Source organism: Neomonachus schauinslandi, chromosome 6, assembly GCF_002201575.2.
Source record: "Neomonachus schauinslandi chromosome 6, ASM220157v2, whole genome shotgun sequence".
Classification (NCBI taxonomy): domain Eukaryota; kingdom Metazoa; phylum Chordata; class Mammalia; order Carnivora; family Phocidae; genus Neomonachus; species Neomonachus schauinslandi.
Genome location: NC_058408.1, coordinates 100,071,697 through 100,098,405, shown reverse-complemented (window position 1 = coordinate 100,098,405; position 26,709 = coordinate 100,071,697). Strand labels below are relative to the sequence as shown.

Genomic DNA, 26,709 nt, shown 5'->3' with positions numbered 1-26,709 from the left:
GGTACCAGGCACTGTTCCAAGCTGGTGACTTATGCCAAGCTTCTGCACACCAGCCTGGTGTGGTAGACAGCACCATCACCCCCATTTCAGGATGAGGAAGCCCAAGCACAGAGAGGTTCAGCCCCTTGCCCAAGGGCACACAGGCGGTAGGTGGCAGAGTCAGGCTTTGAATCCCAGCAGTCTACTCCCATGTTCTTAACCACTGCACACCCTACCTCCTCGCCCACCTCACACACCTGTGGTACTGGGGATTCAGTAAGGGACTTTGTGAACGGCGTGCCTCAGTGGTTCTCAGAGAGTGGTCCCCAGCAGAGCAGCATCAACATCACCTGGAAGCTGGTGAGGAATGCAGATTCTCAGGCTCCACCCAGACCTGCTGAATCAAACTCTGGGGCCGGGGTCCCATCATCTGTTTCAGCAAGCCTTCTAGAGGATTCTGGTGCCTGCTAAAGTCTGAGAACCACTGGTGTAATACATTCTCTACCCACAAGATTTCTTACTCAAGTTTACACTTTTCTGTTTGTAAGCTTCACTTGCTGAAATGAGATGACCTTTCCCAGCAGCCCAAACCCTGGAGATCCTTCTCTCTCTCTCTTCCTCTGGGGTCTCCAAAAGGGCTCGTTCAGCCATCTTGCCCTGAGCCAGCCCCTCCTCATACCTCCTACCATCCTCCACAAAGAAACACCTTTGGCTCAAAGGAAAACACAGCCAATGTCCTTTAAGTAATAACCCCAGAGTGCACGCACCCCTACAGGGCTGGCAAGCCATCCTTTTGCTGTCCCCCAGATTCCAACATTGTAATAAATAGCAGCTTCCGAGGTGGTCTGAAACTCCATGGGCGTACACACACACACACACACACACACACACCTCACTCTGCCTCATCAGTGGGCTCAGATTCTCCATGTAGGTTGCGACAAACACAAGATGTAGTCACACACTCTTACACAAACACAGAGACAAAGGTGTGTTCACATGCAGAACACTTCCTTGCAAAGACACGTCAGTACACGCACGCGTGCATTCGTGCACACAGAGAGGCCGGGATACGTGCACAAGCACACGTATGCAGGCAGGAACACACACACACACACACACACTCGGAGGAGCTGCCTCTGCAGGAGGTGATCCCTGACGGGGGTCAGGAAGCCAAGTCCCTCTTGCTTGATGGACCATCCCGCTTTGACTCTGTCCCCAGGGTGTGGCAGCAGGAGCCGGCCAGCGAGGCGGGGGTGACATGCAGCCTCCACTGACACGTTCCCTTCTGAACAGCCTACTCCTCCCACCCTTGGGAAGAAAATTATGACTTTCTCAGGGAGGAGGGTTTTTTTATTTTTTTGTGTTTTTTCCTCTCCCCTCGTTTGGCACACGGCACTAATTTATGACTATTTTCCCAAGTCCGCTGAAGTAAGAGGGTAATGGCTTTCCGCCGTTTCCTTTCTCTCACCTGTCATTCACCGCTGGCTACCTGACAGGACTGCAGACAATGTTCCAATCACAGGGGCTGGGTTTTTTTTCCCAGGGAAGTGAAGAATTCATAGTGGCCATGGGGAGAGTTATTTCACTCCTGGATGGAACGACGTCAGGTAAACAGCTGTAAAAATTCATAAGCAGCGGGGCTGCCTCTGGATAGGGGGTGGGCACATGGCCCACAGCTCAGGCTCGGAGCTGGCCCGGCTGGGGGTCCGGGGAGCTGGGGGGCACTCAATGACTCAGGGTCCTCGGCTTCCATTACCCCATGGACTCCAGCCTCTCGACCTTGAGTAGGTCACACTACTTCTCTATACCTGAAGTGCTCCAGCTGTTCCCTGGGGAGAATGTTCTTTGCCCTTAGAGTCGGGGGGTGATGAGCAGGCACGGACCACGGTGCTCTAGAGCCCAGGTGTTCCCTTGTGGGGGTTGCCTGTCCCCATCTGAGTGACAACCGGCAGGCTGCCGAGTCTCAGTGGCTCAGGTGAAAAGCTGAGATACTAGAGAGTATTTACCAGCGCTGTTCAACCAAATTCGCAGCAATCACAGAAACATTCTCTATCCTTGCTGTCCCACGCAGCAGGCCGTCCACATGTACCTACTGAATGCTCGAAATGTGGCCAGTGTGGGTGAGAAAGTGAGTTTCGTGTTTCCACTTAGGTTGTAATTAGTGGACATTTAAATAAGCACGTGTCTGGTGGTTGCTGTTTGGGATAATGCAGTGTTATACTTGTATGCTTGTAGCATCTTACACTGATTATAGGCCCTCCTCAGTTGTTGCGAGGACTGAAGGAGATGATGCATATAAAGTCGGGGCACCTCGTTGGCCCTCCGTAAGTGACCGCTCTTACTAATACTATCAGACACAGTCAGAAGAACAGGACGGAAGGGGGTCTGAATTCAGGAGTGTCAGGTTAGAGTAGCCCTTTAAGTAACTTATTTGCCCGTCACTGGTTTTTAATGTAACTGAGGGGCATGTGGGACATATGACCAGGGCCGACCATCAGTTGTCCAGGAGAGGTCCTGTTGTCCCGCCCTGTCATCCCCCTCCCCTTCCGCACTCCCGTCCTCCTCCCCAAGCCCCATTCCTCACACTCTTGGCATCACCCAGAACTATAAGGAGGAATCATCCTCCCAGGCTCTGGCACAGTGGGGCTGAGTGGAATTGCTTTCGGACAAGAAAAGTCCTCATTACAGACAATCGATGGGGCTCAGAAGACCCCCTCTTCTCTGGAGCCAGAGCATCCAGGGGATGCAGCAGGACCAGCTGGAGGAATGACCCCTGGACCATCTCCTAAGGCCCTGCAGGCAGGGACTCACCGATGGGCTGCCCTGAGTTGTTTATGACTTCTGTGACCATGGGCAAGTTCATTGTTCTGAGCCTCAGCTTCCCCATCAGCTACATAGAGACCTAATGAAGTGGGTGATAATGAAGGTTGGATTGCAATAACACATGCAGACTGGTACCTCGTAGGCACTCAGTGAACAGAAGCCATTATTACCACCATCACTATTCTCATCCAGAGGTAGCAGAGCACACTGAGTAAGAGGCCAGTCGCTGGTGCCAAACCACCCAAGTTCAAATACTAGCTCCACCCCTGCTCACCAGCTGTGTGATCTTCGGCAAGTCACTGCAACTGTCTGCCCATTTTCCCACCTATGAAACAGTAACGATAATGACAGCACCTTCCTCCCAGGAACGTTATGAGGCTCGAAAGAACTCACAGCAGTCACGGACACAGAGTAAGTAATCTATGCATTAAGTTAAATATTCTGGGGAGGCCTCTAAAGAGGCCTTCCTCATAAAGAAGTGGCCAATGAAAGAGAGCCCAGCAGCCCTGGGTTTTGCTCTGTTGACGGCAGGACACTGCCCAGCGAAAGCAAAGGGGCAGAGAATGAGGAACTCACTACAAAAACCTCAGGCAAAACAGAGCAGTTCTAACATCACGATGCCTTTGACCTCAAGGATCCTGGCTCTTGGACACACTGGGGAACTGTACCCCCACGACACTTGCTCACAAGAGAGCCAACATCCTGATTTACGGGCAGGAAAGCTGGCTGGTGAGAGAATGCACACTTCCTTCACCTTCAGTCCCACTTTCCCTGCCACTCATCCTCCTCCCCCAGAGCCAGAGAAGGGAGGCTGAGAAAGGGACGCTACCCAGGGTGAGGAACGGGGCTGGAAGGGAGGGAGAACCACCCTGTCCTTGTTCCTCATCATTCTTTTCATGGCACCAGACTAGAGAGGAAACACCTGGAAAGGAAAAGGCAACCGTTCTTGCCACGTGGGTGAGGGCAGGGGGGGCTCACCAGCATGGATGGTGTGGCAGGCTCTGTGCTGGGCAAATGTCACAAGTCATATGTCACAGCCTATATGTCATCCCTCCTAATGAGGGCACCAGCGTGGAGGAGGGACAGCACCCTGCAGCTCCCAGGCAGAGCCTGTCTTCTCGATGTAGCCCCTGGTCTAATCTCAGGACGCAGCCTCTTTACTGCCATTTCTCAAATAGACTCCAATATTTATATTTTCCGGAGCTAAAAAGCAGTGCCACTTTTCCCATGGCCACGTTTCTGGTCAATAGGGTAGGTAATCTTATTGTAAAAATATACATTCTCCTCCCCCACCCCTCACCCCCCACGACGGACAGAGGGAAATGCAGCTGGTAAACATTTTAATTTTCCTAAATTGGCCTTTAGGCAGAAGGAGAAGTGTCCAACCTCAGATCTGATGCGCTCTAAGAGTGAGGCAGGGACTGAGCCAGGCTCAGGGAGTCTTCGGACTGTCAACATCTGAAGAGTCTTTTGCTTTTTAGAAAGCACCTGTGCATGCAGGGACAGGTGAGGTTCCCCAGGTGGGACAGGAGTCACCATCCCCGCCACTGAGCACCTGGGGGGCCAGGCTCTGTGCTCACCACATTCAGAACTTCCCTCGACAGCAACAGCTCTGCAAAGTGCACAGGACCAGCCCCATTTTAGAGATGAGAAAATGGAGGCTCCCGGAGGTGAAGGGTCTGCTCGAGGCTTTGGCAGGCCCGGGGTAGAGCTAGGGCTCCCGGTTCCGCCCTCCGCGGCTCTCGGGTCCTCACACCATGCTGAGAGTGCTCAGCCGAGAGCTGGTGACCGATGGCTTGGCTGCTGACGGTGGGGAGGACAGGGGGTGCACTGGCTTCAGAAGCCATGCGCCCCTCCTCTTCCTTCTCCTCCCTGCTCGGGCCCTGAAACACCTGCCCCTTCCACCAGATCACACCTCCTTGGCAGGGCTCCCTTGAAGCAGCTGGTAGTGGGGGGGGGCGCCTGAGGAGGGAGCGGTTCCCTTCTCCTTGATTGACTGTAAAGCTTTTAATGAAGGCCATCAGGAGTAATTATGTCCTCCGCAGGGCCACTCTGTGTAAACACCGAAGGTGGGGCTGGGGGCCGGCCGCGCGGGGCATCTCACATCTGGGCTCTCCTGCTCCTCCCTCCGCCCTGGGCCCCTCTCAGTTCACACCTCTGTCTCCCGAGGATGAGCCAGCGCTGTCGCAGGCAGGGGCCCTGCCACACAAGCAGCCTGGCGAGGGGCGGTCCTGGGGAGGCCCACACCGTGTCCATCGGGCAGCCGCCGCCGGGGCTGTGGGACACGCAGGCCTGGATGGAGGACTCACAGCCAATTCCAGGGGCTGGGGAGCAACATGGCGGGGGTGGCAGTCTCAAAGTGGGGTCCCCAGACCATCAGAAGCATCACCTGAGAACTTGCAGAAAATGCAAATTTGCGGGCCCCACGTGGGCCCACCTACTGAATCAGAAACTTGGGGGGGGTGTGGTAACAAGCCCTCCAGGGGGTTCTGAACTACTGGGGAGAGAGAAAGAACGATGGGAAAGGCCCGCTAGCCTCAGTGTACAAGATGGGGAAACTGAGGCCTCAAGAGCTAAGGGTGTTTACTAAAGGCACACAGCTGGGAATGGAGACAAGTGTGCCCCAGGGATCAGACTGCCAGGTTCAAACCTCGGCACTGACATTTCAAGTCAGGGCACGAGCTTCTCCTCATCTATAAAGCGGGGGCAGCAGTGGCCCCATGGGTCTCGTCCAGGGGACCAGATGCGAGAGAACCCGACACAGGCTCTGCACGTTGGCCCTGCCATCACTCCGAGTCCCGTGATGTGACGGGGCGCAGAGAAGGGCAAGAGCGAGATGTGGACCGGGTTAAAAATAGCAGCACCACCCTTGCCCCCCGCCGCCCAGGGCACTGACTGTTAATTAGTCCTGGGCACCCCTGCCACGGGGACGTCCCTGCCACCTGAGCGCTCTTATCCCCGAGCTGTCTCCGAGCTGCGCCGCGTGTCTCCCCTCCATTGCCTCTGGATGCCTCTCCCTCAGAAAAGGCTTTCCTGACCTAAGGCTGTCAAAACCTAGGATGAATGTGCTCTTGCACAGAGACAGACACATAAGTCATTACACACAGAAGGAGCGACACTCGGGGCCAGTCCCCATGCCATGCTCCAAAGGGGACACCAAGAAAGGAAGGTGCTCACCGTCCAGCTACTGCACATTCCAGGCGACCCCACCTACCTACAAGGCTTTAAGACATGGTCCTTGCCCTCCAAGAGTTTACAACTTGGTCTATCCCCTAGAATATCAAGGTGCTGCAGGGGAGGCTGATCAGGACAAACACCCAGGGTGACCAGGGCTGACCTGAGTGGCCAGGACCCCACAAGGGGCTTTGCGCCCCTGGCCTCATGCCCTTGTGTCAGTGCTGAGGAAGGCTGAGCCCATGAGGTCACCTCCCCAGTAGCACACTGCGTCCGCACACTACAGATCCACTTTGATCTGCCAGGGAATCTGCCAGGCTGTGGAGGCCATATTCCTTAGCGATGAGGCTGGGCTGACCCCAGGGGAGACAGGCTACCAGAAATCAAGCAGATCGGGGCACCTCGTGGCTCAGTCGGTTAAGCATCTGCCTTTGGCTCAGGTCATGATCCCAGGGTCCTGGGATCGAGCCCCACGTCGGGCTCCCTGCTTGGCAGGGAGACTGCTTCTCCCTCTCCCTCTGCCTGCTGCTCCCCCTGCTTGTGCTTTCTCTCTCTTTCTCTGACAAATAAATAAATAAATCTTAAAAAAAAAAAAGAAAGAAAGAAATCAAGCAGATCTGTCTGTAGGCTCTGTCTGTAGGAGGTGCCCCCACCTCCACTCTACCCAGCCTGTTTGAGGAGCCCGGAGCCAGGGGGCCACACAGGGACCCAGCAGGTGGGCACCGCTGCCCTTCCCCCCCATTCTGGGGCAGCACTTGATGAACAAGGTGGGAGGGACGAGGACCTGCTCACAGAGAGTCTGGGAGCTGCTTCTGGGTGACCAGACAGGGTGAGCTGGGTGCCTGGGCACTGCAGGCACCACTCGCCGAGAGAAGTAGGAGACAAACTCCGCCTCCCTGCCCGTCAGGCTGAGTTATCCACAACATAGGGTTTCTCTAGAGAGCTCATAAAGCAGCTGATGCGGCGAAGCAGGTCTACACTCAATAATCCCTCCATCTCACTCCAGTCGGACGCCGGCATATTCATCTTGAATTATCCTGAATTTTCAAAGGCCAAATCAATCCTTGGGAGCGCCGGGGCTCTGGCCGCCCAGTCTTGCTGCCAAGAGAGCCAGGAAAGTGGGGTCCCTGAGCAGCGCCAGGACACCAGGGGGTGGGGACAGAGAGAGGCGGTGGGGGCACGTCCTCTCCCTCGCCCGATGGCAAGGGGCCCGTGGGGGACCAGAGTTGAAGCTCCTGTCTCTTGCATCCACTGTGGCATGCAGAGTGGGGGAGCGCAAGAGAGGCCAGAGACGGTGGGTGAGAAGCCTGTACCAGCCCTGTGGAAGGAAGATTCTCCTCTTCACCTACTCTGATCTACTCACCCCGCAAAGAGGATAAAGTGTTGGTTATGGAGGGAGAGAGACCTAAGTTTGAATCCAGCTCTGCAACTTCGTGACCATGAGCCTTGGGGAGGTGACTGCCTCTCTAAGCCTCAGTTTTCCTCATGTGTAAAATGGGCTTAATAACCACTTCCTTCATAGGATACTGTGAGCATGAAATGAGCAGGCATGCTGGCCTATTCTATCACCTTCTGAAATGCCTCTCCTATGGCTTCAGCCGGTCAAAACCCAAAACCCAAAGCCTTTGTGTGGTACCTGGCAGACAGGAGGGTGACCGGGAGGGAGAAAGTGGGCGAAGTCTGTCCTAGGTCAGAGGGCCAGCCCCGGGAGCTAGGGACCTCCAGAATCAAGCAGAGCAGACTCAGGGGCGGCTGTCACGTGAGGAGGAACAGGCTAACTCTAGGAGCTCTGGGCAGACCGGGACGAATGGGGAGCCGTAGCAGGAGGCCAATCACCCATTAGCAGGCGGGTGGCCCATATCGCCCAGTGTGGCAGGGAAGGGGCCCACTGCTGTAAGGGCCCACCTGGCACTTGCACCACCTCTTAGCAGACAGCTGCGCCAAGTGGGCTCCTGGTCAGGCCGGGAGGGAGGACCAGGGACCTCTGGGCCTCTCCCACCTGGAAAGGGAAAACGCCCTTTGGGAGAGTAACACATAAAACCATAGCAAATATTTATGTGTCAGACACAGTGGGTTTTGGCCACTCAGGATATCATTCCTGAACCCAACCTGCTTCTTACCTGGTTGGGAAAATGACGACGATAATAGTTAGCATCTATTAGTCCCAAGCACGGTTCTAAATGCCTGAAGTTAACTTACTTAATCCTCACCACTATCCTATGAGTATACACAGTGTGTTCATCCCATTTTCCAACTGAGTAAACTGAGGCAGAGAGAGGCTAAGTAGCTGATGATACAGACCATACTTGCTGAAGATGCAGCAGAGGGTTTCTTGGAAGAGGAGGCACTAAGGACAAGTGGCTCAATAAAAATAATGTCCACCATTTGTCCAGGAACTCACAGGTCCTCTGAGCCGTGTAAAGAACAGTCGGGGCAAGGGGTGTGATGACAAGTTCAAAACCAGCTCTGCCGGCACAGTCTCCCCAACCAGCTGAAAGGTTTGTGGCTCTTGTAAATCACACCTTTCGGCTGGCCGCCGGGGAGCCCAAGTGTTCCCAGGTGACTGCAAGCTCAGCACATCCTCACCTGACGACGGTTCATCTGCCAGCCCACCAGCTCTCCGCAGAGGGAGTGTCTGCCCCCTGGTCACAGCACAGCTGGCCGAGGCCCCCACTGCCTTCCCTGACGGTCACTGGGAAAGGACGTGGGCCCAGGAGCAAGCAACCTGGTTCATCTCATATGCTCATCTATCTTCCCCAGTCATTTTTTAGCAAGAGATCCAACTCTGTGTAGTATGTCTGGCAAGGATTAGCATCTTTTGAGTACTGCGGGGAAGTGAGGCATGGACAGGGAATTGACCTGCCTAAGCTCATTCAGCTGCACGAGCAGAGCCAGGCTGGGACCCAGGTTCCTGCCCCGGTCCTGGGCCTGTGTGCTCAGACCAAGCGTGCTGGCCACTCTCTTCTCCCTGGAGCAGTTGTGCCTTCACCCTAGGTGGACCTTGGCCACTGAGACCCTTTCCCAGGTGACAGGTTGAGGAAAGGCCCACACTATCCTGAGAGGTAGCAGAGTAGGGTATTAAGTCTGGATACTGGAGCCTGAACTCTTAGGATTCAAATCCTGACTGTTGTGGGAGCTTGGGCAGCCTGATTGACCTCTGAGTCTACACCATGGGGATCACGATAGAACAGACTTCCCATCACTGCTGCAAGGATTCAATGAGACCATGCAGGTAACCTAACGAGTAAGACACAAGTACTAAATAGTTACTGTTATTATTTTTATTTTTAACCACAACAACCTATTTCTGCCATCCAAGACACAACACAAATTGCTTGTTCCATGGCTGGCCGGCCTACTTCATCGCCGTCTGAAATGCCTCTCCTATGGCTTCAGCCTGTCAAGACCCAACCACTCACTGCCACCTTTACTATAAAGCGTTCTCTGTCCCTGTGCCCAGGATAAATCCCTTCCCCCTCTGAGCATTAGCAGCATCTGCGGCTCCCACCTTCCACTTGCCTGGGGTGAGCTGGACATTTCCCAGGAGCCCCCTTCTCCGCTCCTACTGGGGGCTCCTTCAAAGCAATGACCCACACACAGAATCCCAAAGTTGTGGTTTAGTGCACAAGCTTGGGGTCAGGCAGCAATAAGTTCAAGCCCAATTTCCAGCCCATACAAACCGTGCGAGCCTGTGCAAGTTACTTATCCTCTCTGAGCCTCTGCCCCCTCATCTGTAAGATGGGGTAGTTATAGGGCCCACTTTCTGGGTCTGTTATGAGGATTCAATGGGCCATGTGTATGAAGTGCTTCCCTAGACACAGAATAAGTGCAGAATGAAAGATAGCTGCTGTTTTCCCAGCTACGTTGAGTGTGCATGTCCCTGCCCCACCCCCAAGCATGGCCTGGCACAGGTGTCCAGCGCAGGCCATTAACGGCCTGCCCACATGGCAGGTGGCACATCATCATTATCATTAGTGTTATTATGGCAGCATCCACCCATGTGTTGAGGGGCCGTCCGTCCACGGCCGGGGCTGCCACAGGTTCCAGACGTGCCCAGGGAGAGGTCTCAGGGGAGTGGCTACAAGATCCCTCAAAACCGTATACCCTTTGAGGGCCTATGTTGCCCTGAAGAAAGACAGAGAGGATGCAAGGCCACAGAAGCATCCAGGCCCTTCCAGGGATCCTGTGAGTCACCCTGCTCCTGCTCCTAGAAGGAACAGTATAACATCCCTACTCTGAGGTCACCGGGAACCCAGGGCCCCAGGTACCTTGGTCCCAGCGTCTGATCATCTGGACAGATGGTGGGTCACCTCCTTCCCTCCAAAATCTCACACCACCCCCCTTCCAATGCCAACAGCCCCAGGCAGCCTCTGGGCTACCTCACGTTCTCTCCTTAAGCACTCTACCCCGGACTGTGGCAGCTGTGAGGCCTCTTCTCCAAACCTCAAGTCCCAAGCTCCCAGATGACCAACCCCTTTGTCCCTGGGCCCACAGGGGCCACGTGCCAGCATGGGCAGAGTCCTCTAGAGCCTCTTCTGCAGCTGGGGTGTGGAGTTAGGGCAGGCTTCAGTCTGGAATCAACAGTAACTCTCTGGGGCCCTTGGCCAAGCTCCCTACCGTGGGCCTCAGTTTCCCCATCTGGAAAGGGGGAGTGTTTGACGAAGATAGTGGTCATCGAGTTGCCTTGCAGGAGGCTCTAATCGTTCATAGCAGGCCTTCAGAGGGTCCTTCCAGTGGGGGGTAAAAGTGAAGGTGACGAATACAGGCTGTGACATCTCCCCTCGGTCTACCTCTGACCCTAACTTCACCCACAGATGATTCTCCTTAGCATTATTATTTCTAACACACTGTATATTTTCTGTATCGTTATTAGCTAGTGGGTTACACAGCCTCTGTACAGGTGGTTGGTGGAAAAGCCCAAACCACGCTCAGAGCACACACCCACCTGATATCTGGGACCCTCTCACTGGACTCCCATCTACATCCCTCTAGCCCTGCAATGCCTGTGCCTTTGCCTCTGACCCTTGCCAAGGAACTGCTCTGGGGGACCATGGCCTCCTCTCCTCCGTGTCAGTCCTAAGGAACCCTTTGGTTAAGAGAAAAACCATTCTCACTCTGTGATTCCTTCATCCTCTCCTGAGACATGATTTCTTCCCTTTACAGAATGGGAATGGGGCACAGGGGGGAGGGACAGCCTCCTTTAGGACCCTAGGTACAGGGAATGGTCCCAGGAGAGGCCAAAACCCCTCCCAGACTCCAGTCCTACCCACCCCTCTCCACGTCTGCTCCCGAGCCCCGTGCCCGCAGGCCTGGCCCTCCATTCATGCCAACCCTCCTGCAGCTCACGCTCCAAGCTCGGTAGGGACTCCTTGCGGGAGCCGTTCCCAGTGCTTGCCAGCACCCTGCTCCTCTGTCTACGGAGACGGCTAACGTGGGGTCAGGCCACCTGAAAATTGCTCTCCCCGGGTCCAGACGGAACAGCTGGGCACTGATGGAGTTTGCAGGGAAATTAACCAGCACCGACTGGCCGCGGTGCCAGGCGCTGGCTGGGCCTGATCCATCCTAATGAATCCCGAGCTCCCACCTTAATGGTTCCTGACAAGACTAATTTAGTCGCTCAGGTGATCAGCGTGGGCATTATCACCTGAATTGTGGCTCAGGATGCTTTGGGGGTACTGAGGGGTCTGCTGGGGGAAGTCAGCTCCATGTGCAGCGACCTTGGTGACCTATGAAGGGTCTGGGAGCCAAGGGGAGGGGGCTCAACGAGCCTTCTGCACCCATTCACCCTCATGCCTTCTTTGCTCATCCCTCTAAACTCGCTCAGTGTCTGCCGAGGGCCTCTTTGTACCCCGCACTGTGCTTGGCACAGAGCACATTCAGGCCCAGCTCGCTCAGCTGCAGGATGGAGATGATGATGCCTCTTCGAGGCTCCCCGTGGGGTCTGCAGGAGGCCAGGTATTGCGAACCCTTACCAGAGGTGCTGGCAGGAGGCTGGCAGTCAATAAATGCTAGCTAAAATTATGGCTCCACATCTTATATTATACATAAATACTAAAATTATAATTAATTGTAATGTTGATATTAATAAAAGTAGTAAGTAAAAATGAATAGCCGATGGGGAGTTACACACAAATAACCATGAGAGAACTCGCTGAGAGCTTTTAGAGAGGTGAATACAAAGTGGAGAGAGGGTGGATGTGGGGGCAGCTGCAGGCCTCATAGAGCAGGTGACATCTGAGCTACACCTAGAAAGGGGAGTAGGAATTCACCAGGCAGGAAGGGGAAAGAGCACTCCCTACTGAGGGACCAGCCTGGGAAAGGCGCAGTGGGGAGACAGAGGTGAGGTACTGGGATGCTGAGTGTGTCCCCATGGCTGGAGATCAGGGTGCCTGTGGGAGTGGTAGGTGACAGGCTGTGATGAAGCGTTCTCACTCCTTCTGTTAGGCCCTTGGGAGGCTTTTGGCTGGCAGTGTTTAGAACTGGGATAGAAGGAGTGATGTTGGTGCCCAGGCCCAAGGGACACCGTCCCCCTCCAGGACCTGAGGTATGAAGATCAGGGTCACAGCCAAGGTAGATGGACTAGATGTCCTCTGCCCCTCACAGAGCTCCTCCATCAGCCCTGTGGGTCCCCAGCAAATACACCACATGCAGCCCTGGCAGGCTGCTGGGGTGATAAAAACACGACCCCGGCACGGGGGCGGGGCGGGGGGGGCTTCGTCATTCACAAGCAGAGGCACACACAGCATCTGTGCCATCTGGGGCACATGCTCTCTCGGGCCCACTTCCTGGGCAGCCATCCCTGTCATCACCAACACCTCGCTCCTGACACCCTTGGGAGGGGAGCACCTGGCCTGAGACTGCAGGAGGGAGGGTGAGCAGGCATGGAGCCAGCTCAAGCCCCTGCCAGTTGGAACACCACGCCCCCAACAGGCTCATATGCTCCAGACTTCACTCCTTCCCCGAGGTGCCCTGAGCCCCAGGCACAAGCCAGGCCCGGGGCTGGGCCCTGGGGACACCGACATGGTCCAGGCCACCTGGAGGCATTGACAGGGCAACAGGAGAGGCAGATGAGCAACGGAGCCACCAGACCACCGTGACTGGGACGAACAGAGAGGAAAGAAAGCAAAGGAAGCAGCACTTGAACCCTGCCTGGAGAAACCCAGGAAGGCTGCAGGGAGGAGGCAGCATCCGAATTGACCAGTGGAGGCTCACCATGTCCAAGTAGCAGGAGCAACAACCGCAGGGCTGAGGTGGGAACCTGCCTTTCATGCTCACAGAGCTGCAGAGGGGCCAGTGTGGCTGGAGTGGAGTGAGCAGGGGAGAGGGGAGGAGATAAGGTCTGACAGGGAGCTGGACTGCCTTCATGGAGCTTTCATTCCACGTGGGATGGGGAACTTAAGCACACCTCATGAGGGGCTCTGTCTCGGGTTCAAAAGCACCCCTTGACCCCTCAGCTGCAGGGGTGGGGAAAGGCTGTAGCAGGGCAAGGGGACGGGGAGACCCCTGAGACCATTAAGAAGCTGCTGGGATAGTACAGGCCTGGACTGTGGTGGCGGGAGCTGAAGGGGTGAGAAGTGAGAAGATTCTGGAAATATTTTGAAGATGGAGCCAACAGGATTTGCTGAGGAATCAGATGTGAGGTGAGGGAGAAAGGGAAGACGCAGGGACAACCCCAAGTTTCTAGCCTGAGCAACCTGGGGTGGGGGGGGATGCAGTTGTAGCTGAGATGGGCAAGGCTTCAGGGGAAGCAGGGTCTAGGGGAAGGGCGGGAGTCTAGCCCGGGCGCACTGAGGCTGAGAGCCCTTCCAACACCCAGGTGGAAACACTGAGCACAGAGGTGGGCACACAAGTCTGGAATGTCTTCTGTGAGGAGGCCCAGGAAGGAGGTAGAAGCCTCTGACTTGTCAGCATATGGATAGGACCAGAAGCCATGAGCCCAAAGGAGACGGCCATGGGGCTAGGACATGGGGAAGGCATATAGGAGCTGGGCCCAGGGCCCTGCAATGCTCAGGGGTGCGGGAGGTGTGTTGGAGGCTAAGGAACAGCCAGAGAGCTGATGTCCTAGAAGAGAAGACCAACGGCTGAAAGGCCACAGGTCCAAGAATTAAGGACTGGCTTTAGCCACCTGGAGGTCACTGGTGACCTTGACGTGGGCCATACTGGTGAGAGTGGATTCAGGAGGTCACCTGGAGACAGCACCCAGGAAGCAACCATCCCTCATCCTAAAGGCACCATGTGGCCGTTCACTGCTGACAGCCAGGGCCACCGTGGGGGCGAGGCCACCAGCCCAACCAGGCATTGAGTCCTTGATCTGCCCTCGCTCTGCCCCTCCCAGGCCAGCTTAGCTGCCAAGACAGATAGTCACGTCTGGAGCAAGATGCAGAGGGACAAGGGGGCCCTGAATGTTAACAGGCTGGGGGCAGCAGCAGAGCTACTTAATGACTTCATTTTGCTCCTGTCTTCCCTGGCTGGGAAATGGTCCTCAAAAAGAACATCAGGCAGAGGGAACTGGAACTGGAGATGGGGGAAGAGATAGAGAGACACAATGTGTGGCCTCTGCAAGGGATCTGTGACCTCCCACTCGGCTCCCCAGCACGCTGCCGCTGGCCGGGACTGAGGCGGGAGCGTAGAGAATGCAAAGGCTCAGGAGGTTTGTGGTGAATCCAAGTCGCAATCTCTAGCCCAGGAGAGAACATTCGCAGAAACTACAAACCCACAGAGCCTGCAGCCACCTCTACTCCGATTCTTAAAAGGAATTTGAAGACACATTAGTTAAAGCACTTTGTGCACTACCTCGAGCGCTCAATAAACATAGTTATTATAATAATATGTATTATACATATACAGTGTATCATATATTATTATTATTAATCTGTAAGGCTCCAGTGGTCAGAATTAGGCTCAATGGGTGGGAGTTCCAGGGAAAGATTTCAGATTAATATCAGGAAGAATTTTTCATTCCCAGAACTGTCCGACAGCACGTCTTTTTTTTTTTTTTTTAAAGATTTTATTTATTTATTTGACAGAGAGAGACACAGCGAGAGAGGGAACACAAGCAGGGGGGAGTGGGAGAGGGAGAAGCAGGCTTCCTGCGGAGCAGGGAGCCCGATGTGGGGCTCGATCCCAGGACCCTGGGATCATGACCTGAGCCGAAGGCAGACGCTTAATGACTGAGCCACCCAGGTGCGCCCCACAGCACGTCTTACAGGATCACGAGCTCCCCATCATCATACATTAAGGAGAAGCCAGATAATCAGCCCCAGAGCTGGAAGTTGGTCTGCCCACAGCTCTGACCTCCTGCCACTTTCAGACTGACTTGGGCTCTGCCTCTAAGCCACTGGTATTGACCAGCCCACTAGACCCAGCTCTTCTCTGCACCTGTTTGTCCCCTTCGCAAAGCTGTGGCTGGCAGGAGAGCTCAACCAGTCATCCTCGGGCCACACACAGGCTCTCCTTTCAGTAACAAAACACTCCGGGTATGGAATCCAAAGACGGGACTCCCATCCCCATTTTGCAGGCTGGAACACTGAGGTTCAGAAAGCAAAGGGCCAGTGAGGGCCAAGCCTCCAGGTCAAGTCTCTCGGCCACCCCATTCCACGTGGCAAGCAAAGGGCCAGCCCCTTGGACAAGCTGTTTCAACCCTTACCCTCGCCCTGGCCTCTGCCGGTCCGAGGCCTGTACTCTGCCACAACCATGTGAGTCCACATCAACCTCTGAATGGCTCAGGGCCACAGAGGTGACAGCACTCAGGGGAGGTCTGGCCTGTTATCTGAGGGCCTGGAGATACACTGAGCCAGCAGGACTGCCCAAGCCAAAGCCCACTGGACCCATCTTTCTAATGCCCTCTCATCGGTGAGATGGGAGGTAAGGCCCAGAGAGGGGCAGCACTGTGCCCAATGCCACACAGTGAAGAACAAAAACTGAATTCACGCCTTTCAGGCCAGAGCTTGCTGCCCCATCTTGGGAGGGAGGGACCAGGAGGGTAGGGCCCAGCTCAGCACCAGCCCCTGCCCGGAGGAAGGAACAGAGCTGTCTTCCAGCTCACTGAGCCCTGTCTCATTACTACGGTCCCCCAGAGCCAGGGATCAATCCCCACTGCACCAGACAGACACCCCTGCTGTGACTGCCAAGCACAGCTTTAATGGGGCCACGTCCTAGGAGTTGCTCCCGGAAGCCGATCGATGCTAGCATTTGCAGAAGACACTCAAGAGCCAGAGCCAAAGGGAACTAGAGCAGGGCCTGCTGGAGGGCTCACTGGGGTGGGGACATCCAGCCTACGGCTCATCATTCTCAGCACTGGCCAAGCAATATCCGTCCCACCCCACCACCTTCCCTGCACCACAGGCCTCTGAGAACCCCACACTCAGGGCTGGGCAGGGTCACAGATGGGGTGACGGAGCCAGCACCGCTCACCTGAGAGCAGCCTTCACCTCTCCCAGCCAGCAGCCCTGGCCCATTAGTGGTGGCCACACCTCTGCCTCAATGGCCCACCTGTCCCGAATATATTCCCTCCACCACAAAGCAATGTCCAGGAGGATGGGGTTAGAACAGAATCTCCTAAAAATCAGCTGCAGGAAATAGTGTGTGAAGGAATGGAAAGGGAGCCTTTCAGGACTCTGCTCAAGGGCCACCACCTCCCCCAAACCTCTCCTGCTTCCTCCTGCCTCTGCTCTGTCCCCAGAGGGACACCCCTTCCTCCTTCAGTCCTCCACTGGGACTTAATCAGACATCCAGGCCGGCCCCCATTACTGCGACATTGACTTATCCTTCTGTCGAATTCTGCTCTGGGAGCATGGCGGCCAGGCCTAGCACGGAGGGTGCACACCCTCTATATCTGATGAACTGAGGAATGAACCCAAAGAGCCTCTAAGGATGATAAAGGCTGCTAACGTTCATTCATTTACTGAGCCACATATACTAGGCACCTGCTCTCCATCTCTGCACCAGCCCCATGCTAGGCCTGGGTGTGGGGAGAAACCCCAGATGAATCCAGAAGCCCACAAGCATGCCCTGACACAACCCCGAGGGGAGCAAACAGCTCAGCAGCATCCCCAAGAGACTTCTAGGTACCCTCTCCACCCCCCACTAGAAGGTGAGTAAGCCTGTGGAAGAACATTGCAGAGAGGCAGGCAGCCTCCCTCTTGGAGGACCATTTAAATAACTACATCCACAAATCCAGCCTTTCAATGCTGATCCATGGGGGGTGCTAGTCACCAAAAGAGCTGCCACATTCCATAGAGACCCCCGCCATGGGCCCTAGAAATGAAGTGCCACAGGACTGTGGAAAAATCCCCACAATAGTCAGAAACACACCTGCTATGCCCCGCACCCACCTGGAAAAAAGCTTCCACCAGAAAGACTGGAAGGAAAGACCTCTTCAGGGGCTGCTGTCATGCCCCCCAAACAGCCGGGGAGACTCTGGGACCCACTAAGGCTCCCGTCTTTAAGCAGAGATTTTCTTTGAAGAATTTTGCTCCTCTTCTATCACACATTTACATTTGGTTTTATATAAAAGAATGTTTAAAATGAACTATGAGTTCAATATCTTCACACCCCTCCCCTCTCCGTGCCATCCCACTTCATTTTCAAGGACAAGCGATGCTCCAGAAAGATGCACCACACCAACCCCAGTACACTGCTTCTGGGGCACAGCCCCATCCCTAGACCCACAGAGTAGGCAGACCTGAGTTGAAGAAGCCGCAGGTGACAGGCACTTTCCCTAAAATGACACCCACAAGAATGAGGACCGAGGAGGGAGTGTGGAGGGAGGCGGGAGGGACCTTTCCAGGCACCGTTGTTTGCAAGCATGCTCCCAGGAACGAGAGCCTTCCCATCAGCACAGTGGCAAGATGGGTTTGTTCCATTCAACCCCCATTTCTGAGAAGCTCCTGGTCCCCAGAGCTGAGCAAAGGCCACAGGGCTATGTGTGCACATCTCCCGCTGCAGTTGTAGAAGCCAGGCACTCGAGAAGAGGATCATGGGGACGGAGCTGTGTCATGAGGTGACTCGAGCTGGGGTGGAAAGGGGTGCTCGTGATCACCTCCTAAATAGTCCTTTTTTTCCCCTCATGACAAAAACAGGCACACTCGATGCAAAAACTCAGTGATCACAGCGAAGTACAAAAGGCTATAAAACAAAACCTATGACAGCTGCCATCTTCAAATTTCACAAAGAAGAGGAATGAGCCATTTTGTAGAACAAAACTAGTGCCGAAGTGGAAGTCAAGCAAGTTGGGCTCAATGTGATAAATCCTTGGACACTCAGAACTCCCCTATGTTGGAAGGAACAGCCCTGGGTTGTACTGAGCACCTCATCCCCGGGGACAACCAAGAAGAGGTCGTACGAACATCATGGAAGAGCCTCCAAATGATGGGCGGAAGATGGCCTCCATCTCTAAGATCCCCTTCACTTGGGGGAGCGGAACCCACCCCACGCCTCCTGGCATGCCCAGCAGCCCCTGTGCCAACTCACCCACAGGTGTGTCCTCGCTGATCAGCAGGTATGTGTCAAAGAAGTGGTTGGTGAAGAAGGGCAGTCGATTCACCTGGCCTGGAAGTCAGAGGACAAGAGTGTCAGTCAAGTACCCTTATGCCAGCTTCTGGAAGGAGACACAGCATGGGAGCTGCAGAGGGCACGGAGCCTGCATCTAGGGCCACCTTCCCAGGACCCCAGCGAGTCCCCGTCCTGCCCCGAGGTAAATGGGGAATAATGCCAGTAGGGAGGTCGTATGGTCAGCGAGGCCACCAGCCCCATGCGGCCCTGGCATCCTGGGCCACACAGAGACGTGCTGAAGCATAAAATACGTGCAGGATTACAAAGACTTGCTATGGAAAAAAAATGGGTGTAAAATATCCCATTAACCTTTTATATGGATGACGCGTTGAAATGAAAATATTGCAGATATATTGGGTGAAACTTATTATTAAAATGAGTTTCTTTTCTAATTCGGCCCCTAGAAAATTTCAAGTCACACACGTCGTATTCCTCCGGGGCCACCTGGCTGCAGATGGTGTGTGAGAAGGACACAGCCGGTGGGCCAGAGCCGGACATGGCCTGGGGAGCTCTCAGCAGGTTATCTGTTGTGGGAAGGCACGGCCAGCCCATCCCACAGGATGAGTAACAACAACTGTCATCTATGGAAACTTCTCTGTGCCGGCCACCTCCGTGCCCTCCCTCCATCTTCGCGGTACAGCAGGGACTATCATCTCCCCATCTTACTGTTGAGGAGAACGAGACTTGTAAGGGATCAGTAGTCACTGGCCCAGGGTCACACAGCTAGTAAGTGGCCCAGGCCTTACGGGGCCCCTGGGTGGTTGGCCCCGTACCACTCTGGGATGGCCTTGGGGTGATGCGGGCCGGGTCTGGAAGGAGTTGGGGTGTACCAGTAGGGGCCCCTCATACCACAAGTCCCCCACATGAGGTCTTCCCGAGGCTGGCTTTACCCGCCCCCTGAGCCCCCTCGTAATGGTCTTCAGTAGTGTGGTATGATACAAAATATATTTGGTCTTTGTCCCAGCTCCTGGCACAGAGCTCCAAAACTCCTTAGAATTTCCAGAGCAAGAGGAGTGTCTTTCGTCCTTTCTAAGGAGCCCCAGCTGAGTTTACGCTAGCGAGGGGACCTAGGGTGGGGCTGGTGGGCAGAAAGACCAACTGGTTAGAGGGTGGGCACTTTTAGCCCTCCCCCCGTCCCCGGACCTGCAGGGAGGGGAGGGGCTGAAGATTTAAGAGATCCGAGGATCTTCCAGGAGGTGAACACAGCCCTGTGCTGGGCTCTTCTCCTGGCGCCCCCCCGAGAGGACATGGAAACTCTACACTGCCCTCACCCCCCTCCATCTGGCCGTCCCTGAGTTGTACCCTTTGTTTAACCCCGTAAATGTAAGCAAAGTGCCTCCCTGAGTTTTGAGAGTCACTCTAGCTGATCAAACCGGGGGGGGGGGGGTGGTCACAGGAACCCCTGACTTATAGCTGGTAGGTCAGGGTACAGGGGGCCTGGGACTTGTGACTGGCTGTGAAGTGGGGGGTGGTCTTGTGGGCCTGAACCCTTAAATCTGTGTACTCTCACAGGTACGCCAGATAGAGTCAGAATTGAATGTTAAGCAAATTGTGGGACACCCAGTTGGTGTCCAGAGAATTGAAGAATTGGTTGTCGGTGTGGGAAGACACCCCAGAAGTAGGCAAGTGAGGAGGGCACTTCCCCTTCTGCCCCTGCCAACCAGTGGGTATCGGGTCTGTCTCACACGGGGCTGACGTTGTGCCGCCGTAAGCAGCTCCTGCTGGGTCCTCTGGGGATGCCCCCCATTTCTGCTGACCTGGGGTTCTCTCAGGGCCTGTGCCCGGCTGGAGAACAGAGGCCAGCTCCCAGGAAGTGAGAAGCTGGAGCCGAGGGAGGGCACTTCCCCCTCCTGCCTGAGATGGCTCCTAGTGGAGGGGTGGGCAGAGTGGCATCTTTCCCTCCTCCCCCTAAATGTGCTCAGAATGATGCCATTTCTGATTCCTCAAACATTCTCTCCCTTCCTGGCTAGGACTGCTGACCCTTCTGCCTTCACCTGTCCAAGTCCTATTCATCCTTCAAGTTTCATTTTATTTTATTTTATTTTATTTTATTTTTTTTAGATTTATATATTTGACAGAGAGAGACACAGCGAGAGAAGGAACACAAGCAGGGGGAGTGGGAGAGGGAGAAGCAGGCTTCCCGCGGAGCAGGGAGCCCGATGTGGGGCTCGATCCCAGGACTCTGGGATCATGACCTGAGCCGAAGGCAGACGCTTAACCGACTGAGCCACCCAGGCGCCCCTCAAGTTTCATTTTAGACACCCTTTCTTCCAGGAAGTCCGCCTTGATCACCATTACTACAAACATGTGCTCATACACATTCTTCCACCCTCTCAGACCAGGAATCCAGAGCGCCTCGCACATATAACAGCCTCAGAAAGAGGCCACTGGTCAAGGGCCTTGCCTTTGTTTGGAACTTCGCTGTGCTTCTTTCTAGCTGCATGATCTACCCATGCCTCAGGTTACTCAGGTGTAAAATAGCAACAATAAGACTTTCTTCATGGTTCTCCTGAGGATCAGGAGAGATTACATATGTAAAGCGCTTAGCGCCATGCCCCAGCATACAGCCAGCACTGGATAAATGGTAGCTACTATTAATATTGGTAGTTATAACAGTGCCACACGCTCAGCCAGAGGGGGATGCTTTGGATCACCAAGAGGAGCCTTGGGCTCCGGTATGGGAAGCAGGGTGAACCCAGGGAGAAGGCTCAGGGGTGCCCAGAGAATACAGCAGTGGGCTTGGGCAGCGGGAGAGGGAAACCGAGGAAAAAAAATCGCCTGCAGCAGCATTATTCATTTTAAAAGTTTCTTTTACAGGACCTGCCGATAATCAGCTGCGGAGAGCTCCACACGGGTAGCTGGCAGGGCCTCGGGGGCACGTGTCCCCTGCCACATACCAAGCAGGGCCTGTGTTCTCAGAACAGTCCTGCTGCCCCCAGAGGCCCTGTGGCCCTGGGCTGCCAGGGCAGCACCCGGGAACCGGGAGGGGGCTGGCAGAAGGGGGTGGGGAAAGGGGCACATGGACAGGTTACTTGTTCTCTTAAAAACCACTTTAAGGCACCAAGGCTCTGTCCTCCTGAGGCAAAGGAGCTCAGGAGCTTCGAGACCTCTAGCCAAGCTGGACTGTGAGTGGATATAGAAGGAGAGGGGGCACAGGGGACTTGAGTGATGGAGAGTCCCAGCTTCCCATGCCCAGGACCCGCTCCTCTGTCCGTGCCCCACACACCCCACACACACCCGTCCCCCATGAGTCTACATCTAGCGCTCGCTCTGCCCTGGGGGCGTCTCCCTGCCTTCCCCGGCCACTCACATTGCTTGCTCCCTACACAGTAGATAGGAGTCCACCAGCTTTGAATATGGCCAACAGCACCCAGCATCCAGCTTCTCACCGCCGCCGGCCTGAGGGCAGCGGGAAGCAGGGAGGCTCACAGAGAACACAGCATTCGGGCTGCCACTGCTGAATGACAAAGATTCGGGAAGGGCACAGAGGAGGGCAGTGTCCTGGCCTGGGGCACCTGATCCCAGAATGACTGGCACCAGGCGCAATTTGGGGACGCCAGGCCAGGAAACACTGACTTTATTCAGGGTCGTGGGATGAGGGGATTCCTCTTCGGGCTTGACGAACACTGGGAAGTGGCAGAGCCTTGAAGCAGCTGGGCCTGGATCCAGCCCACGCCTGCCTCCCCAGGTCTCTGATCGCTGATGGGGGGCTGGAAGCACAGGGGCTCACACTGAGATCCATGCTGTGGGGAGCCCCCTGACAAGGGAGGAGTCCTGGGCAGAGAGGACAAAGCTAGAGGCCTTACATGCGTGGCCTCAGGCAAATCCCTCTTTCTCTCTGGCCCCCATTTCCAAGCGTCGGGAGAAAAGCCCTGCACTGCCCTCCCAGCCCGCCTCCCTGCCAGGGGTATCCTGTCGCAGCGGCTGCACTGTGGGCCCTGGGCATCCCAGGGGTCAGAAGCCTGACCTGCTGCCATCGGGCATGAGAGCTGGTAGCCCCACCATCAGGAACCCCCATGCCTCCTGCCTGGGGACCAACTGCAGGACCCAGCAGGATGCTCAGGGGCCAGGCCAGACAAGGACGGGGCAGGGCAGGCCTGCTCAGGCCTTCACCTCCTGCCTTGCCAACCAGCCCACATTGAGAACACATTGAGGCCAGAGAGGAGGAGGGTAGCAAGCTTCGGCAGAGAGATGACAGGCCGACAAGGGGGTGTGACATCTAGGGGGGCTTAGCCGTGAGCCTGACCCATCTCTGACTGCCCAGGATGGGAAGAGAGATCCACTGGGGCTGTGGGTCAGATGAAAACCAAGTGGGGAGAGGTGATGTGGGATGGTCTGGGGGACAAGGGAAGGATTAGGGGTCAGGGGCAGGTGTTGGAAGAGCAGGGTGCAAAGATGGTGTCCTTCAGTCCCTAAGGCAGCCATGGTCTCACCAAGCCAAAGGAATAACACTGGCAACCTCAGATGGGGACTGGAAAGAGGGGACCGTACCCAGCAATGAGAGAGAGAGCACCCCTCATATACACACAAACAGACTAACCCCCAAGCAGGCTGGTTTTGCCACACAGTTGCTGGGTGGTCTCAGGCAACTTGCTTAACTTTCTGTTTTCTGTGCCCCAGTTTTCTTCCCCCGGAGAAAGATACAGCTCATAATCAAAGAGCTAACACATACTTAGCACCTAATACATGCCAGGCGCTTTTCTAAGGGCTTGATATGTGCATTAACCCATCCGATCATCCTGACAACTGAAGGAGGGGAGTCCTATGGTCCTTCTGACTTTAGAGATAAGAGAGCTGAAGGACAGAGAGGCTAAGACACTGCCCCAGGGAGGCCACTGGAGAAGTGGGGCTGGAACCCAGGAGTCCTGCCTCCGTGCTGCTCCCTTGTGCCCACTTGAGCTGCACGAGCCATCTTCCATCCCCAGAGCTCAGGAGGAAGCTGCCACCTCTACTGAGGATACAGCTCAGCTCTCGGCACCTGTTTTATTTTTACATCTGTATTTCTTCTTCACAGCAGGCGGTGGTGGGGGGGGGGGGGGGGGGGGCGTGCGCGTCCAAGGTCATAGAGCCCCTGGGGAGACTGAGGAGAGTGTCCTGACTTCTACCATTCAGCAGAGCCAGAGGGTCAGAGCTGTCTCGGGTGCCCCCACGGAGGCCTCCCCGAATGGGCCCAGAGGGCAGGTGGGGGAGTGCTATCCTGACAGACGCTCCCGTGGAGGATCAGAGACCCTGACTGAGGCTCAGCCTCACCCTGCTTTGCATGACCTTGGTCCAGCTGCTTCTCCGGGTGTCAGTTTCCCCGCAAAGTCGGACAGGAGCTGAGAGAGGATCTGAGAGGCCCCCCATCCTGGGCTCTGCCCTGAGAGTCTGAGACTACGTTGTAATCCCGGGCTGCCTGGATGCGAGTGAGCGTCCCATCACAGAGGCACGCCAGCAGAGATCCTTCCAAACTCAGGCGCCAGGAGAGGGGAACTTCAAGAGACTGTCGGGCAGCCAGCGCAAGGCTGGCTTCCTCCGGAGACTCCCTGGCTCCCTGGGGGTGTCGAAGGGGCTGGCCTGACTCAGGAATGTGTTTGCCCGTGTCACCAGGCACACCGTGCCCACAGCTCTTCCCCGGGGACACCCTGGCCCCAGGAGACAGCCGGGCCTGCAGTCCTGGCCTTCCTTCAGCACAGCCCAGAGCTGCTTTGTTCCTGGCCACCAGCTGTCCGGGAGCCAAGGGACCGGCACATGCCCGGGTCTTTCCCAGCCTCCGCCATGGGCACCGGAGCTGATGTGCATCTGGCTGCTGCAGGGGGCAGGGGAAGGAGGGCTGGTCCTCCCTGAAAGGGGAAAGGGCTCCTCACCGCCACACCTTTGCTCCAGCTGGTCCCTCCTTTGGGATTCCCTTCCCGTTGCACCCCTACTCTAAAACGACTTCCCAGGCTTCAAAGCCCAGATGAAAGTTTTCCCTCTGACTGGGTCCCTCCTGTCCCAGTGAGTCTTTTCTCCTGATGGACTTCTCTGGAGCCCTGTCCACCCTTCATTACCACTCTGCTCACCTGCATTCGATGTCGTAAGTCCTAGCCATGTCCTCCTCTCCCCGCTAGGCTCTGGGCTCCCCCCGGAGTCGGGCACCACAGACACACATCCCCTCACAGCAGGTTCTCCCACGGCAACTGTGACACTGAACAGAACCGAGGCCGGGCCCTGCATCCCACAAGCGCAGTTCGCGGCACGGACGCCTCCTGCCCCCAGAGCTCGCCTTTCCAAGGCTCATCCCCTGCCCTCACGGGGAGCCTGGTATTTTCAGCCCTGGGAGTGCTGCAGCAACTGAGGCCCAGAGAGGGAAGCGCATGCCCCGTCACACGCACAGCAAGGCAAGGTCTGCAGGCCCGGAGCAGCCCTCTCCCAAACCCCGTCCCAGAGCACGAACCCCGTGTGGCGGGAAGGGCAGAGGGTCGGACTTACCCCAGCATCCGGAGATCAGCACAAACAGCCAGGCCACGAAGCAGCTGGTGGCAGCGTGGCACCTCATGGCTCCTGGGGACACAAGGAAGGAGAGGGTGACAAGTCTGCTCTTGGGAGCCCCTCCCCCACCTCCCCACCCCTGCAGCTCCAGGGAGAACTGGCCTGGGAAGAGGAAGGGGAATCACCTCACACTGGGGGGTTGGGGGGTGGGGGGAGCGCACGTGGGAAAGAAGGGACGGTCTGCATCACTGGGTTTCATCCTCATCCAGGACTGGGTATAACACAGCAGCCTGGGCTGGCGGCAGGGGCCGTGGGGCCGTCTGCCCTCGCAGGGCTGGCTGCACGCCCCGAGAGCAAAGCTCAGCATCCGACACAGGACACATGACTGAGGCATTCTGGGCTCGGTGGGAGGAGGGAGTTGTTGCCTTGGCAGCCCCAAGAGTGACGGGGCTTGGTTAGTGTGGGGAGAGGGATAGAAGATGGGCGCTGAGCAGGAAGTCAGGGGCCTAAGAGAGGGCCTGGCAGGCCCAACAGCCCAGATCCCCCAACCTAAGTGCCCAATGGGCATGTCTTTTCCCACTTTTTATATGCACCGTATTCTCTTAAAAACTTGGATACGAAAGAAGGCAGCAGACCACAGTGTCCAAAGAGGCACAGAGAGGAGAAGTAACTGTGCCGGGCTCCACAGAAAGTCTGTAGAAAGCTGAAGCCAAATTTCTAGGGGCTCAGAGCGAAGCTCCAGAGAGATCTGGGGCCTAGCCTCCAGAACCTCAGCAAGGCAAGATCCCACCTCTAAGGGTGTTGGGGAGGGTGGTTGCACCCCACAACAGCAGGGCCCTGGTCCTCTGGCCCCTTCTTACCCTCGTAACAGCTCAGGGATGGGCCTCCCGGAGACCAGCAGTGACACCAGGAGGGGCCCACACTTCTCAGCTGGGAACCCCCACCTCTCTCTAAAATGCCAGCCCTGTTCGTGCAGGGACACAGCCCACACACCTCTGCATCCCCTCAGGCCCTAGCCAAGGGCCTGCACATCATCCTCTAGTTCAACAATTTGCTCAGAGACTCCTGGCTCATGGGTGTTGGGGTCAGAATCTGGACCCAAGTGGACCTGCCACCTCCCTCGCGGATGAGCAAGCGGGAAAGACACGGGGAGGTGAAGGGAACTAAGAGAAGGGGTTTTTGGAGAGACTTCCACATGCATGACCCAGGGGCAAGCCACAAGCTCAGACCCCGTCATTCCAGACCTGGAGTGGCCTTTGTTAGCCCGGGCCCCAAGTGGCCCATGACATAACCGGGCCGGGGTTCCTAATACACAACCAGCGATGGCCTGTGATGCCCTTTTGTTTCCCTTCTAACTCTGTACTTAAAATGTCCTGATTACTAGGCATGAAACAGCAATTTGAAGAATAAAAGATTCTTAGATGTACTTAAATAATAAAAGATGCCCCTCCCCCATATATTCCTGTATTTCCACCCCCTTGAGCTTTAGGATGTTAATAGCCCATCACAGGGGTACCAACCGATACGCTACCTGAGCCACGCTGGGAACATAAAAGAGGGAGATGCCAGGTAGGTGAGGATGATGGCCACTCAGAAGCCACAGGCTCTGTCCAAAAGTGGCAGCCGCTGACGTGTTCCAGCCAAGAGGGAACGTGGGCCCCGTGTGGCCAAAGCTTCTGATTTTTCTCAATGAAAAGCTGGCGGCGTGGCTTTTTATATGAGTTCAATTTT

General features: G+C 55.8%; 1 protein-coding gene across 2 annotated transcripts in view; it reads right to left on the bottom strand.

Moving 5' to 3' along the window:
• The window catches only part of CDH23 (cadherin related 23), a 365,329-nt gene extending 340,284 nt beyond the window's left edge, over positions 1 to 25,045 (bottom strand). For both annotated transcript variants that reach the window (XM_021699647.1, XM_021699649.1), the window contains exons 1-2: positions 24,979 to 25,045; positions 18,448 to 18,525 (exon numbers count right to left, since the gene is read on the bottom strand). In XM_021699647.1, the coding sequence (XP_021555322.1) occupies positions 18,448 to 18,525; positions 24,979 to 25,045 (145 nt within the window). The remainder of the gene's footprint in view (positions 1 to 18,447; positions 18,526 to 24,978) is intronic.
• Between the last annotated feature and the right edge of the window lie 1,664 nt (positions 25,046 to 26,709).